Below are 15944 nucleotides of genomic sequence, written 5' to 3' on the forward strand. Positions count from 1 at the left end.
TAAACAAAGAAACAAAAAGCCAAACAGGATTAATCTAAGGTTTATTTACAAAACCATACACAAAGAGCATCGTTATATGCTAGTTTTAGCACTAATCATAATCTTATCTAGTTGACTAGAGTTTATTCACTCCTATAAAAAAACATCTAGCTCTATCTGGAAATGATACCTCAGTTCCACTTTATTGTTATACTGTATTTCAAACCCTTTGTTTCCTTTACTCTCAATCCCAATTTATTTCTATAACACATATAGTAATGTGTTACTATGAGGTAACCCTAACCCTCCTACAGATGAGATCAAAGTAAAATCCTGAACATTAACACTGTGGTTACCATCTCTATGTCTCTGCTCAAACCTCCACAAATACAGTTCACTGACTGCACTCACACAAGTTATTCTGAAAGGAGCGCCAGAAAAAGATTTTAACATTGTTTCCAACAACTTGTAGCATGAGGTTACTTGGTCTGTCGCTTGATCTCGTTGTTGATGCGTGAGCTTCTGTTGCACTGTAGTTCCATTGTTGTACCAGTGTTTACAACCACAGACCAGCTTGAACACGTGTTAGTTATTACTCTTAGTCAGCTGACACATTTAAGTAAGAGAGGTACTCAACATAAGGATGACGACATCATAACACAATGTGATCACGCAGTTAAACGTCTTTTCGAAGTTAATCAATCATTTATTTTATCTGTCTTCAGTATAATTACACTAAACTAAATACAACCTGATGTTGGCTGAAATTGCAAGGCTGAACTGGATCAAAAGGAGGCACATCCTTCACTTCTCTTACTATAACTAAAAGCTGATTGGTCTGGCGACTTGAACAGAAACTGGCTGGTTCAGGCTTCAGATTATCCTGAAAATGAGTTTGATGGACGACCTTTGACCCCAAGGCCTCTTACCTAGAGGTTAGCACACACATAGTCAGAATCAACATGATTCACCTCTGAATAGAGGTGAAAGTGAGAGGTGAGTGAACATCTCACCCTGAAGGTGTGCCCAGCCAGCGGCTGCAGTCTAAGCTCCGATTGGTTGAGACCCAAACTGGCTGAAGTCACGTAGAGTTCAGAGTAATCTGGACCTCCGAAGCAGCAGGAGGTGGTCTTCATGGCGGGTAGACAGACGGTCTGCAGACACACACCTGACACACACAAGATAAAGTCATCAATCACAATCAGGTACAGTAAACATAACCGGTAACCAGTTAAACTGACCAGTGGCAGGGTCGATGTTGATGACTCGCCCTGCATTGTAACACGCAACCCAGAGTCGACCATCACAATCAACTGTCATTCCGTCAGGAAGCCCCTCGTCCTCCCTCATCTGGTAAACAACACGACGGTTGCCTAGGCAACGAAAGGGCACATGACAGATGTATCACATATTAGGTTTACAGTTTAGATGGATGGATGAACAGACAGACAGGCAGACACAAATACACATACACACATTTGTTTTTACATCTTTGTGGGGACACACCATTGACATAATGCCTTCCCTAGCCCCTCACAACTAAAGGTAGACATCTAAACCCTTGCTCTAATCTGAACCAAAACTCAATTCTAACCTCAGCCCCAAAATCACATCTTAACCTTCAAACAGGCCTTCAAAGTAAAGGGGACCTGCCAAATGTCCACACTTTGTCAAAATGGTGCCCACCTTGGTAGAAAAACATGGTTTTTGGTCCCCACCCTGCAAATGCTAGGAACAGAATATCTCTGTGAAACGATGCTTAAGTAACCTGCCACACTCAGAGGCAAGTTACACCAGCTTGTGTTCTATACCTATCCTGTGCAGTAAACACAGCACTGGAAGGAAACATTACCGATCTGTCCACTGACTATGTCGTAGTCAAAGGCGTGCACAGCCAGAGACAAACTGTCAATGTAGAAAAAGATCTTCATATCCAGGGACCAGTCCAACCCATTAGATATGTCCACCTAAAGGTGAGGAAGGCACAGAGGAGACAGGTGAGAGGGAATGCAGCGGGTTTCACAGGCCTACAGGTGAGACAGCCACACACAGGTGTGGTTACCTGGCCCAGGAGTTTGGTCACAGTTAGGTCAGAGTCAACGGAGAACAATGACCCCTGTTGTTTCTCAACCTCCGCAGGTCTCTGCTCCTTCCCCATCGTACCTACAAGGTGCACACAGTTACCATAGCAACAGAGACAGATGAGCAGGTACCAGGTAAGTAGACGGACCAGCAAGCAGCCGTCCAGCTGGATCAACCTTCCCGTCATTTAGCCTGCTGTTGGGTTTGTCTTCATCCACCCCCACCAGCGACGTCATTGTCTGAGTTGGCCAATCTACAGCCACGATGTCACGACCCACACCTGCAACATAACCACCTTTCCTCCGAGGAACAGCAAAGCCCACGGTGTCACCTGACAGGAACAGACAAATCAGAGATGGAAATGGAACCTTTTGAGGATTAGATGTAACTCATGGACTTTAATAATATGGTCTGTGCTGTCAAACATATCCTGTCCTTAAAAATCATAGGTATCAAATAATCATTAGAAAGTTATGTTTTTTTGAACAACAACAAGCTGACTGACCTGTCTTCACATACTCCACTTGACCGGTTGTTGAACTCCAGCGATGGATTTTCTGGCCGGCGATGTCAACAAACAACAGTGTCTGCTGGGACTCCTCCCACACAGGCCCTTCACCAATCAGAGCACTCAATTTGATCACAGGCTCCACCTTTACTGATGACGTGGCCATTGTTCAGTCTGAACCAATCACAGAGAAGATGTACCTGCCTCCATGACAAACACAAATAGATAAAATATTAATGGAAAAGAAAAACTACACAATAAATAGGTGTGTAGAGCACATACTGTACATGAAGCAACTCAATGAGCTTTACAGGCAAAAACAGGCAAAAATAAGAAGCACTCAGAGGAACAGAGTTAAGGAAATTGGCCCCTGCAAAGTCCACCCAAGCGAGTGTGTAGAGCAGCTGGGCTTCCCTAAGGTCCCAAGGTCCCAGCCTAACTTGATCCACTGATAGCAGATTGGGCTGATACGCACCAATCAGAAGCATAGGTTTAACTTTGTGAAACTCTTCCTGAGGAACATCTCTAAGATGCTTGTAATGGTGAGAGTGGTGACAAGCAGGTCCAAATCCTTAATAGTGAATAGTGAAGGCACATTTAATTTAATATTTCGTCAACTTATGGGAAGAAGGCTGTGGGACCCTCAATGGTGGCAATTCGGCCACTTTCCTGGTGGCTCGGGATGAGTTTGACTATCTTCAGGAGAACGGAGCTAAACCCATTGTGTCTGCTAAGGTAGAGTGTTAGAGAATCAGGCCTGCAACTGTTCACTTCATGCAGAACTCCTAAATGGTGATACCTACAGTGTGTATAGCCTCTCTTTACTGCAGGTCACACTTGGATGTGATTATGTGTCCATAATCCTTTTTTTTTAGCACATCAAGCCACTGGAATTTAGAGCACTGACTGAGGTGATGAGCTAGGATGTTGCAAAGTGCAGATACTGGTTTAGCATCTTCAGACCATTTACCATTTGAGCTGGTGGCTTGGGTCTTTGCTCCCTGGAATCTGGATTCCACTCCTTAACCTACATCCTGTGTTTGTAGGTACTGCGGACTTGGGAAACCTTCCTTCTCTGGTTTGCAGCCTTATATATGTTGGTCACTCGCTCAGCTGCACAGCTAAACTTTGCCATTATGCCTCTTACTCCAGCCCGTTTGCAAAGTCGATGAGGTTGCAAGGGATATCTGGGTTCACAGTTCTGGCATGTCCATCAAAGCTGGAAACCTGCTCTCCTTGAAGCTTATTGAGCAGCTGATGGATATGTGAAGCACATGCTCCATAACTCCAGCTCCCAGGACTGTAGCATGCCAGTAAATGCTTGAATCCACACAGCAAACTAGATTTCAGAGATCAAGTTGATGGGGTTGGCCATTTTTTCCCCGGTGGGACTTTAGAGCAGCAGTGTAAGGCTGAGGGTGGTGGGCATATGGCCCATATGTCTAACTGCCATGCTGTATATAGCTTGAAATTATCTAAGAGAGGGTGGTATTTACATTTTATATTATATACGGTATAGTTCTGTAATGCCATGCCAAGCATAGCAAACTCCTGAGGGCCATCTCTCTTGAAATAAGGAAATGATGGTCTTGATTCAAATAGTGCTGATCTAGGGGGTTGCACTGTGGGCGGTGTTATGTAGGTCACAGGCTCTGGGTAATGTGTTGGCAACTGTAGGGCAGCCACAGCAGCAGGAGTCATAACAGGAAGATATGGGGGGACCGGGGGGATTCTTCCACCTGTAGACACCGAGTGGCTGGGACTGTAGGCTCAGTATGTGAGGGAGGTTGGACATAACTTCTAGGACGCCGGGATGGGTGTCTTTCTGTGGTACTGGTACTGGTTGTTGGGACTGATGGAAAGAATTGGTAGCAGGTACTGTATGGCAGAGGGTGCTGCATGATCAGACAGAAGAGCTCCACCTTAAGCTTGTGCTGTTAATACAGGGATGTAGCCTGGATGGACAGGGATACCATGCAGTGGATGTACTTTGATCTGGCATAGGTAGAGCATGGGGATTTGTTAGCTGGCCATTGACAGAAGATAGCCACTGGGAGGCACTAGTTGGTCACGTTCATCCTGATATGATGGGTTGGATTTAGCTCCTAACTAGAGATGTTCTCAATTCATCCTGAGCTCTGGTTGGCTGTTCACATCAAACTCCAATTCAGAAAGCATGCCTTTCATTTGCTGCACCTCTTCAGCCAAAGACGTGACATCGATAGGTGGGACAGGTGGACTGCAGTCGCCATGTGCCTCAGTGGAGCCCACGTGTGTACCTGCGTGACGTCATCCGCCATCGTGAAGAGCATGCGGATGGGTCATGACATAATCTTGCTGCCACACTGGAGGCTGCACACACCGTACTCATCGTCTGGGTCTCACAGAGTTTGAACTTGTAGCAAACTGGCTACATTCGGTCTCAATTTGACAGCGACACGTTTAACGCTCCACTAAACTCGTGGATCGTGGTCAAACTAGATGACTCAGCGCTTTTCCCTACTGTCGCCGCTTTGCTAAACGACAATAAAACAGTGTTAGAGTTAGTCATGACAACAAACTAAAACCCAGTCTGACGGACTTTAAACGCATCCGTTCGGTTACAAATTGTTAAAGACAAATTATTACATGATGTAAATACGTTTGTAGAATGCGTGTTGTCCTGTGTGTGGATGCAAAGCAGCCCCAGCTGATCTACTGTTAACACAACTATCCACATATACAGCTACAATAGAATAAAAGTGAGAAAAGTCCGAGTCATCGTGGCTTTAAGTTTCCCGTAACTGCGTCTGAATAACACGAAACGAACGGAACCAACCTGTTCAGCGATAGACGTTACCGAAGTTTGGAAGTTTGGACCAGCGAACAGCTTCGCTCCTCCCAAGTGAACAAGGTCAACAACCCACAGGCAGACGTAATCAAGTCGAAGGGGAGGTCAACACACGTCTCATGACTCTTTTACCATGACATTAGTTTACATTTATATGACTTTACCAGTTAAACGGGTTTTTATGGGTTTTCTACGTTTCAGGACACAAATAGATTTGAAGAGCTTTACTCCTGATAATTACACACTGCTAGACGTTAATAGAACAATAGACGGAGTTTGACTAGACTCTACATAAAGTCAGTGATGCTTTAACCTTATTTTTATGATTCATGTATTAATAACTTAATTAATAAAGACAAACATTGACCTGAATTTCCGCTTTTGAGTGTGTGTGTGTGTGCGCGCGCGCGTGCGCGTGCGTGCGTGCTTACAATGGGCAAAGCAGTGAAGTGGGACTTGACAGAGGGGAACTGAAAACATGATGCGAGTCCAACAGAGATATCGTAGTATAGAACAAGTTAAAGGTGTGTACATACAGTACATACATACTATATTTGTATGAGAATAAATACTATAGTAGTAATGCTTCTTGTTATACAACTTTAGTTGTGTCATGTCTTAAACCTTGTAAACTACCTTGTCAGATTGGTGCTATAGAAATAAAATTGAATTGAATATGGAAATGTGTAACAAATGTAGACCTGTTACTCTTTATGATGCAAGACACTATGTGCTGGGCTCCGATGTGATGTCATTATTACAGTCACATTAAAGCAGAGTTGGTGTTTGACTAATGGAGCACTGACTGCCAGTGTGAAAGAACCAGCTCAAAACAAATTACACATGTAAACAAATGGGGAGAAAACAAACTTTGGGGCATAGAATAAAAAAACACATTCTCTGTCTCATTGACAATACACATCAAGGACCGTTTATGTTTGACATGACAGTGTGATACAGTTACTGTTGCTTATGTTCATATTTTCAGCCCATTGGGAGGTGCCCAGGTCGGGTCTGTCCAGGTCACTCGGCTCCTTCCAGGTCCTCAGCAGAGACTTGAGAGGAACAAACAGCTGTAATCGTAATAACATTAAAGACCTTCACTACTTGAGCATCCTGGTTAACAACCATGAACCAGCATCTGTTTGGTGTCCTTAAAGTCCAGAGTGTAAAGACACAGGTAAAGTCAAGGTAAAGCAATTTTTGTATTATTATGTACATGTCTCCACCACGGCGGCTCGCACAGGGACTCCTTACCACCTCCTCCTCCTCTGCCCAAAGATCCTGAGCAGTTCAGAAAAAGGTGGGTGTTTATTTTGTTATTGATACAGATAACATGTGGGAATCAGTGTACAGGTGCAGAGCATGTGATCCCTCTGAGCTCATCTGCTTCTCCCGTCTGGTTCTGACAGTTCAACTGTGCTCATCGCGATCACTTCTTAGTGATGGCAGCTCGGGCTCGGTTCAACTTCTCCATCAGCAGCTGGTCGGAGGTGGGACACTTGGCGAGCACCGCCCCGATTTCTGCATCATTGCGTCGTTCAATGGCAGCATCTGCTGCTCCCTCCAGGTCACTGACAGGAAGAAGGGCAACGTTACGAATGTCACGTTGGACACTATGCATGTAGACGATAAAGTCTTACCTGATGGCGAGGTGAGCTTTAACCTTCTGCTCAGGCGTTACTTTCAACACATACTTCTTAGCTTCATACTTGTTGTTGTACTTCATACAAACCTCAACAAATGCCTGAAAAAGACATAAACAGAGACTCATGGGTAACAGCTCTCACTCATCAATCCAGAGTTTCTGTTAGTTTAAACTGAAAATTCCATAGATGCATTTTAAGGGAAGAGAGCAGAGGGGTATGTATGTGAAAAAAACCTAGACCCATTTCTAATGATGTAGGACATCAACCAAGACATTTCTTCTGTCACTGTGTTTTCGGGGATTGTTTCACAGTGGATGCAAATGAGTCGAGGCAAAAGAAACAAACCCAAACCCAAACCATAAGAACCTACAATTGGATCACATGTTTTAGAAGCTAAGACAAATTTAGAAGTGACATGTGTGGCTATGGTTACTGATGGACAGCCTACCAGGTAGCCAATAGGAGACTTCTTGCTCTTGGAGAACTTTTCTAACTCGTCCCACTCCTCCTTTTCTGCCAGAGACTTCAGCTTCAACCACCAATATCTGCAGGGAAAGTTTAGAATGTCCACTACTTATAAATCTACAACTAACAACAGAACAGACAACACATTACAGGAGGAGAGAGCTCCACCTGCACGATAGAGCATGGCTCCATCTAAAAACATCACCCACCATCATGTAGTATACATTCACCTCTGTTTCATCTGTCACTGATCTTATAGACTATGAGTCAAGGGCTGCAGACATAAAGCAACTTCTAAAAAGACAACAAAGACTCATAATAACAGACGATGTATGGCGTTGTTGCTCATTCTAAACCTGTTCTCCTCAGACCGCTGTGGTAAAGGGGCTCATTTGCTTCACTGCTGATTCTGAAGGACAGTTTTTTCAGTGACTCCTTAAAGCAGCCACAAGACAAAGACATGAATGAAAGAGTGGCATGGCCTGCTGAGGATCTCACCTTTTGTCAGGAACTCTAAAATCTCTGTAAAGTTGTTCTGCCTGTTTGTAGAGGCCCAGCGCCAGCAGAGCCTCCATGGTCGCCTGGGACAGAATGTGAACATCTATTATTAAACCCTAGTAAAAGCTGCACCTAACCTGACATCACGCCCATCCTGTACCTGCAGAGACAGACCCAGAAGTCCTGCTCCTTTCTCATCATCCAGTTTTCTTTGAAAGCGAAGGAGGCGCATCTCATCCTCCGTGGCCTGAAAACAAATGGAGATTAAAGGAGAGTTAAGCAGAAGTGACGTTCGTTAAGGATCAGGTGCTGAATGAAATCACTGATACCTTAGCAGCAAACTCATTCTTGGACTTGTTGTATTCATCGACGGCACTCTGCAGGACAGACAGGCGTGCGTCCAACCGCTGCTCAGAGAGATGGAGTAAAGGGATAATCACCTCATCAGGGATGTTTCCCCTTCACATTCTGCTCATCTGTTCTAACTCAGAGAGACTGCCCTTTCACCAGACGCCGTTAAAGCTCTGTTACATAATAAGCTTCTATACCGGAAGCTGTCTGATTCCTGATTCCAAAATGTCTTTGAGTTTCTATGATTTAGGTTTTAAACAAGCCTAACCTCTCAAGAACTGAGAAACTGTCCTGCTTTTAGTCAGGTGCCATAGTCATTGGCATCACAGTGCATTCCTGGTAATGATGAGTTTATCCCTTTCAGGTCTTAAATTGTGTAAAGTGTACTGACATACCATAACTGACTTGTTGTGAATCAGAGCTATAGAAATAAAAGTGAATGGAATTAAACTAATTGCTGTACTGATCTCGACGTTGATGAACAGCGTCAATTTTCCTGAACGTAAAACTAGCAGATGAAAATACTGAAGCTGTTCACATCATGAAAACAGCTGATGAAGCAGATTTATGCTAAGGCTCATCGTGGTGTCTCAGCACCATCACGTTGATGATGATGATAATGATGATGACGGAACATCTTCAATCTGCTAAACACAGGAGGAGGTTCTGATCTGTACAGAACCCAGATCCGTCCAACCACTGAGACGTGTGTGTAAATTGTGTAAGTTAAGTAACAACAATCTATTCAAGCCCTACAAAATACATGTGCAGAGTGTACCAGTGTATCCAGCGTACCTTCTCTCGGTAACTGGCAGACACATAGTAGTTGGCCAGCTCCTGGTGGTCATCGTCCTGGTTATAAAGATCTCTCAGAGTGTCTTGCTCCTGCAGCTTACAGAACTGTCCACACATCACACACAGTTACTGAGACCAAAGCTGACAACAGAAGCTGATGATGATGATGATGATGAAGGTGGAGCTGTGTACCTGTCTGTATAAGCTGAGAGCAACTGGCTGGTTCCTCAGAGTCATGAAGAAATCTCCCCTGTTCATCTCGTTCTTGAGGTAACTCACCACTGTGTACACTGAGCCAAACACAAGCCATTAGCCCGACGTGAAGGGCTGAGGAACCGACGGGGGCGGGGCATTAGACTCACCCAGGTCCGTGTCTCCACTCTCCACCGCCTTGCTCAGCGCCAGCTGACTCCGCTTCATTTTCAGCAGTAGAGGAACCTGCTCCCCAGACCGAGGTTCGAAGTCTAGGAGCTGAGACCAAGACTCTATGTTAATAATGACATTTCAATGACATGTCAACAATGCAGGAACGTTTCTCCTATCAGTAGGGAACAGGGTTTCAGGGTATGACACCCACCAAAAATCTAATATACTGTTTTTGACTAATAACCAACTGAAAGATTATTCCTCACCATGTTTGTAATCCACTCAAACAAATTGAGTATCTTAACGCTGTTGGTGCCACAAGGTTCAAACAGGAAAAATTTTCAAACGGTTATTTAAGGAAGTGAAAAAGACAGTCTCAGCATACAAACACTAACGTCTTATTAACATGTGACCCCCAAATCAAATAGCTGTCACTGCAGATGTAGAGACAGGCGCAGCTACAAAGCCTTGGTCAGTATGTGTGAGGACGTCCAGTCCAAACAGACATCCAGTGATAGTGTCCTCAGGGAGTGGACATTCATGTGTTTCTATCTGCTGCAGGTCTACCTTGATGGCAAGTTCTGTCCTTCCACATTCATAGGCCTTGGCTGCGATGTCAGAGTAAGATACTCCAGGTGAGTCTGCCACCTTTACACACACTGCTCGAGCTATGGCCTCATCTGACAAGTCCTTTTGCTGCACCTAGAGTCAAACCAAAGCACAGAGTTAAGGAGGATTGTAGAAGAGAACGCTGCTGGACAGAATATTAGCACTGAAATGTTATGGTTCTGGAAAGAACCAGGTTACCTTGCAGGAAGCCCAGTGTTTGAGGACTCGGCTCACTCCCTGATAATCAGGAATCTTTAGATAATGACAGATCTCTATGGCCAAAGGGTAAAACCTCCGATACACCAACCTGAGAGCAGACAAGAGTAAGAACGGTGTAAGAGACAGACAAGGAAGAGACAGGACGCACAGGGCTGCAATTAGATCGACTGTTTGTTTGATGATGCTGCAGCTTCTCTAGATATGATTTTAGACACAGTGGCTCCTCTGGAAAAGAAATCGCTGAATCAGAGGAGGTTAGCTCCATGATATAATTCAGAGATCTGCAGCCTAAAGTACAGGAGCTGGCAACTAGGATGGCAGTGGCGTTCCAACAAAATAAATGTAAGCTCCATAGCATTGGAAGGACAGTCTACTAATATATAAAAAAACACTTTGTGCTGCTAGGAAAACATTATTCCTCCTTAATTGAGAAAAACAAAGACAACCCCAGGTTTCTTTTCCGCCCTGTAGCCGACTTACTAAGAGTCATAGCTGTGTTGAGCCTACTATCCCCTTAAATCTCAGCAGCAATGATTTTATGAACTACTTTACTAATAAAATTATCACTATTAGGGAAGACAATCATCAGCGACTCCCTCCAAATGACAGAAATCTCTGTCTAGATTCAACAACTTTAATAAATTAACCAAGTCCCCATAACTTATATGGATATAACCTCAATAATCAACTCTTCCAAGTCGTCCACTTGTCTTTTAGACCCAATCCCAACTAGATTACTCAAAGATGTTCTGCCTTTAACCAGCTCGTCCATTTAAAATCAATCAACCAATCTCTACATATAGGTGATATACCAAAGACTTTTAAGATGGCTGTGGTCAAACCTTCATTGAAAAAACCTCCTCTGGACCCTTAAGAACTAGTCAACTATAGGCCCATTTTAAATTTAGCCTTTATTTCTAAGATTCTTGAAAAAAAATCATAGATAAACAATTATCTGACCACCTGAGTGGGAATAACCTGTACGAAGATTTTCAGTCAGGATTCAAAAACATCATAGCACAGAAACAACTCTGTTAAGAGTAGTGCTGCATTTAATACAACTGATCATAACATTGTCTTACAGAGACTAGAACATAGAATCAGAATTAAAGAAACAGCATTGGGATGGTTTAAATCCTATTTCTTGAACAGATTCCAGTTTGTTAATGTTAATGACAAATCTTCTACATGCACAAGGATTAGCTATGGAGTACCACAGGGTTCTGTGCTTGGTCTAATACTGTTCAGTCTATACATGTCTCCTCTAGGTGATATTATTAGGAAGCATTCTATAAATTTTCAATGTTGTTCAGATGATACTCAGCTATATATGGAACCAAATAAAACAGATCAACTAGTCAAAATTCAAGACATAAAATCCTGGATGTCCCAAAACTTCAGATAAAACAGACTTATTATTAAGCCTAACCTTGGATGACCTAACATTAGCTTCAGATTCTGTGAGGAACTTTTGTGTCATCTTTGACCAGAATCTGTCTTTTAAATCATACATTAAACAACTCTGCATCGTCTCTCAGAGCGATGGAGAGAAACTGATCCATGCATCTGCTACTTCTAGGCTACTGTAAAGCCCACATTCATCCTGATTCTGCTGGAGGTTTCTTCCTCATTAGAGAGGAGTTTTTTCTCTCCATTGTGGCTGTCATTGTATAATATATATAATAATTACAACTAAAGGTCTTAAACCTTCCCTTTTAAAGTGCCTTGAGATAACTATATTGTGATTTGGCACTATATAAATAAATTTGACTTGAACTGAATTGAATTTGATGTAGGGACTCACCGATCAATCAGCACCTGCAGAGTCATCTGCTTGAATCTTATGTCAGAGATCAAGGAGGCCAACATACCTTTAGTCTACCATTACAATCATACACACATCCCATGATACCCCTTTGCAGTGGGAGGATACTGGACGTGGGTGAGTGGAAGACCCACGCTGCTCTCCCTGACAGCGTTCAGGACTCGCAGTTCTCTGCATGTCTGAACGAACGAGTCCGGGCTGAAGTCTGTGAGGAAGCACTTTCCAAAGGATGCTGCCTGTGGGACAGAGCATGGGGGCTCAGGGTCTGATACCAGCTCAGTCAAGCAGCGTCCCACCGTGGTGTCTGACCAATCTTACCCTGAGCAGGGATTTCTGGGTTTTGGGGTCATACTCGTGACCGGCTGCCTCCACACACTGTCGCACGGCCTCCCTCAGCATGCTTTGCTCCTTTATCTCTCTCAGATATTCATCAGCCTTTTGACTCGACTTCTACACACACAGAAAAATTATATGCATCACACATTGCATACTTAACTCTACACAGACACACTGAGGCACTACCTCATACTCCCGATGAGCCTCCAGCAGCAGCGCTCCAGGAGCCATGGAGGCGATCTTGAAGATGTCCTGACAAACCAAAGGAACCTCCTGAAGCATCTCCTGACTGGCTGAACTGATGATCCGAACTCCGTCCATTTCTCCCACCAAAACACATGGATCCTCTACAGGAAACCTGAGGTCAGGGTGAAGGATCACACTCATGGAACATCACCAGAACAGTAAAGACACTTTAGTATCCACCAGAACCTGGAAAACTGGGGACAATATTTAGACCTAGCCTAAAGAGGTCTTCATGAGCTCAAAGCCTCAATGCTAATGAACAGTCTCATCGTCTTAATAAACATAAAGACAATGAGATGCATTTGAACTGTTGGGGTTTAAAAGGATACTGGACTGTGTCGTGACACTGGCCAACCACCATGAGCAGCCTGTCCCACATTAAAACCACTGAAGGCTGCTGGCTCTGTGGTCTGCGACACCTGACAAGCAGAGACACAGTCAGACAAACAAACACACGAAACGGTTCATTCCTTCCTCCTAATAATCTCCAGCGGTCCACAGGTTATTTCAGTGGGGCAGGATATCATTGTATTACTCCACAGTCAAGGAGCTGATAAAAATACTTTTTAGCACAGAAGCGACTCGGCAAACCTGACGGACTGCATCATGATGTCAGGACACGCATTCCAGTCCAACGGTGCTTTCGTCTGCTACTTAATGAATGGGTATCAGAGCAAAAACATACAGCAGTAAACATACCAGAGCATGTGCTTGGGTGCTGTTGTCTTCTTTGTGTCGACTTCACTTAGTTTTTCCTGCAGACACAAAGAAGCATCTGTTGGTCGTAAGCAAACGTCCCACATTCTGAAGTGGACTGGACAAAAACCCTGCTTACCTGGAGGTTGGAGAACCCTGTCCATAGGTGTCCAGTGTCTGTGAACAGAGCCAGGTACCGATAGCTGAAAGACACACACATGTGGACAATGCTGCATGTCTGAGGACTAAGACCTGGAGGACACTAAAGACAGACAGGAGAGGTTGGTTACACAGCTGTCATACTGTCACACTATACTGTCCGTCTGGTCAAAGCCATCTCACCACAGCAGTGCATGAAGTGTTGTCCAGGATGTAGAGCTCAGGCCCCGTGGATAGGAGGACTTTAGTCTGACGGTCCTGAGTCAGGATGACCCAGCATGATGGCTTCCCCTGTAAACCTAAGTTATGAGAGTGATATGTCAGGTGTAGGAGTGGGAGCAGAGGAGATAGACAGACACAGAGAAACAGACAGCAACAGCTCTTACCTGGTACTTCAGGTAACCGGCGCAGCTTCAAGTCATCAATGTTTGTTGCCAAGGTGAAGCGAGAGGAGCCTGTCACTATGGCAACACCTGTTCCATAAGGAGAGTGGAACACCTTGGCTTCCAGCACCTGAGACTGTACTACTTCCTGTTTCCAACAGTATAGTTAACAGTGTAAACATTCTGAAAGGCTTAGTCCAATTTGTTACTGTGTTACTGGACCCACCTGACCCATACTGAAGTGGCGCTTGAAGGAGCCAAAAAGGTCATAGACCAGAACTGTTCCATCTTCCTGAATGCACAACAACTCATCACAGACTGTCCAACCCAGATGGATGACGGGACCACTCTTCCACTGAAACAATGAGATTAGAACAGGTCTCCTTCCACACAGATCACATTACACTGATTCATGTGTGGGTTCAAATATAAGTGCAATGATCAGTTCACCCCTAGCTCCCTGGAACTGCATTGTGGGTGCTATAAAAATGAGGGTGGCTACAGTTAAAGGTTACTTAACCAAAAGGTCACCTGTAGTAACATGTACTAAACGCAGCAGCACAATGCGAGCAGATCAAGAGCAGGAGGTCATACAGCTAAAAGAACTGCTGTGCTGAAGTCTAAACAGTCTAAAAGCTTCCACCTGGTCCTTCTGGGTTACTATGAAAATACAACAGGTGTGTCCACAGAGATACTTACAGGGAAACTGGCAATAGCAGTTCCTGATGCAGAATAAATCTCCAACTGAGGACGGGAACTTGGAGAACGTCTGTGAGGTTCTCGAAGAAGAGCTGAGAGTCAGATTGGAAATTAGTGCACAACTGTACTGTAGACTCACATTCTGACATTGTGGTTAATAAGAACTGGGCCTCATACGATTCTTTGAGGAACTTCTACATTTTTATGTTCTATAAAATACTGATAAACATTTGCAGCTGTTCATTGTTGCCCATGATGATAAACAAATGATCGGTAAAGAAAATAACCTTAAGTGTTTAGTGAAAACATTCACTCTGAAGCCCTACTTACACGATATGTACGATTTGTAATGTGTTTTATAGATGTAACTCAAACAAGACAAAAGAGACTAAACTAAATGATGCAGCCAGGCTCTACGGAAAGCTGAGCCAAAGGTTGTACCTATGGGTCCTCCGTACGGAGCTGCAGCCACCAAGCTTTCCCGGAGTCCGTCACGTACGTTCCACGTCATGTCATACAGCTCTGTCTTCCTGGACACACGCACAATCACATAAAAGCATCAGCACGGAAGTGAAAATAATGAGCACCACGTGAACGTCTCACTTTAGCTAAACATCTTTACGAGACTCCGTTTAAAACTCTGTCATTTTAAAGCTCTCGTCTTCGGTACTAAATTACGGAGCGGCCGTTCACCTGCCTGAACACTGGTGTGTGTTAGAAGGAGTTTTCTGCAACATTCGTCTTAGATTGTTTGCATAATTTATCAACCACAGCTAACAGCTAACATTAATTCTGACGCTAGCATGACAGTCACATTAGCAGCGTCACAGCAGAAACAAAAACCAGTGGAGGTCGTGTTTACTTTAACTCGGTTATAACATGAAGGATGAACACTCGTTAACTTTAATAAAGCCACGCTGAGCTAACACATCGTCTGCTCCAGAAGGCATCTGTACTTGTCTCTGCTTAGCTGGAGTTGAACCAATGATAAACTGACCGATAGAAGGTTTCTCCCAGCGGGTTCCAGTTGGCCGTGATAAATGCCATTTTCTCAGACGAATGGCTGTTAATTCCCTCTTAGAAAGAACAGATTTATTATTTTAGGGTCCGCTTTAGCTCAGTCAGCTGACTGCTTCATAACAATATTTGGTGCTGATCTTCCTCTTCGTGTGTTATGGCGGACGTCAACCCGCCTATAGCTACATTATCGCCACCTAGTGGACGAAACTGCGCTTTAGTAGGTAGGTTT

At 44.0% G+C, this 15944-nt stretch overlaps 2 protein-coding genes across 3 annotated transcripts; both read right to left on the reverse strand.

Moving 5' to 3' along the window:
* Window positions 1–24: 24 nt before the first annotated feature.
* rgn (regucalcin) lies at window positions 25–5538 on the reverse strand. Of its 2 annotated transcripts, none has more exons than XM_029130090.3 (8): window positions 5388–5538; window positions 2567–2769; window positions 2210–2392; window positions 2042–2142; window positions 1832–1946; window positions 1221–1352; window positions 993–1147; window positions 25–908 (listed from the first exon to the last, which is right to left on the reverse strand). In XM_029130090.3, the coding sequence occupies exons 2-8, from the start codon at window positions 2733–2735 to the stop codon at window positions 858–860; spliced, it is 906 nt and encodes a 301-aa protein (XP_028985923.1). In that variant the 5' UTR covers window positions 2736–2769; window positions 5388–5538; the 3' UTR covers window positions 25–857. The 2 variants fall into 2 exon arrangements, with proteins under 2 accessions (XP_028985923.1, XP_028985915.1); XM_029130082.3 differs by having other exon boundaries at window positions 2567–2773; window positions 5388–5537.
* A 769-nt stretch (window positions 5539–6307) lies between these two features.
* Window positions 6308–15891, reverse strand: vps16 (VPS16 core subunit of CORVET and HOPS complexes). The gene is made up of 24 exons (XM_029142515.3): window positions 15693–15891; window positions 15137–15225; window positions 14696–14787; window positions 14223–14351; window positions 14000–14144; window positions 13797–13912; window positions 13594–13716; window positions 13458–13513; window positions 13088–13177; window positions 12699–12870; window positions 12495–12626; window positions 12285–12412; window positions 12156–12191; window positions 10331–10439; window positions 10091–10225; window positions 9520–9628; window positions 9350–9447; window positions 9158–9262; window positions 8341–8418; window positions 8172–8258; window positions 8012–8094; window positions 7497–7593; window positions 7043–7146; window positions 6308–6973 (listed from the first exon to the last, which is right to left on the reverse strand). Exons 1-24 carry the CDS (start codon window positions 15740–15742, stop codon window positions 6832–6834), a joined length of 2505 nt encoding a protein of 834 aa, XP_028998348.1. The 5' UTR covers window positions 15743–15891; the 3' UTR covers window positions 6308–6831.
* Window positions 15892–15944: the final 53 nt, after the last annotated feature.

Source organism: Betta splendens, chromosome 2 (genome assembly GCF_900634795.4).
Source record: "Betta splendens chromosome 2, fBetSpl5.4, whole genome shotgun sequence".
Classification (NCBI taxonomy): Eukaryota; Metazoa; Chordata; class Actinopteri; order Anabantiformes; family Osphronemidae; genus Betta; species Betta splendens.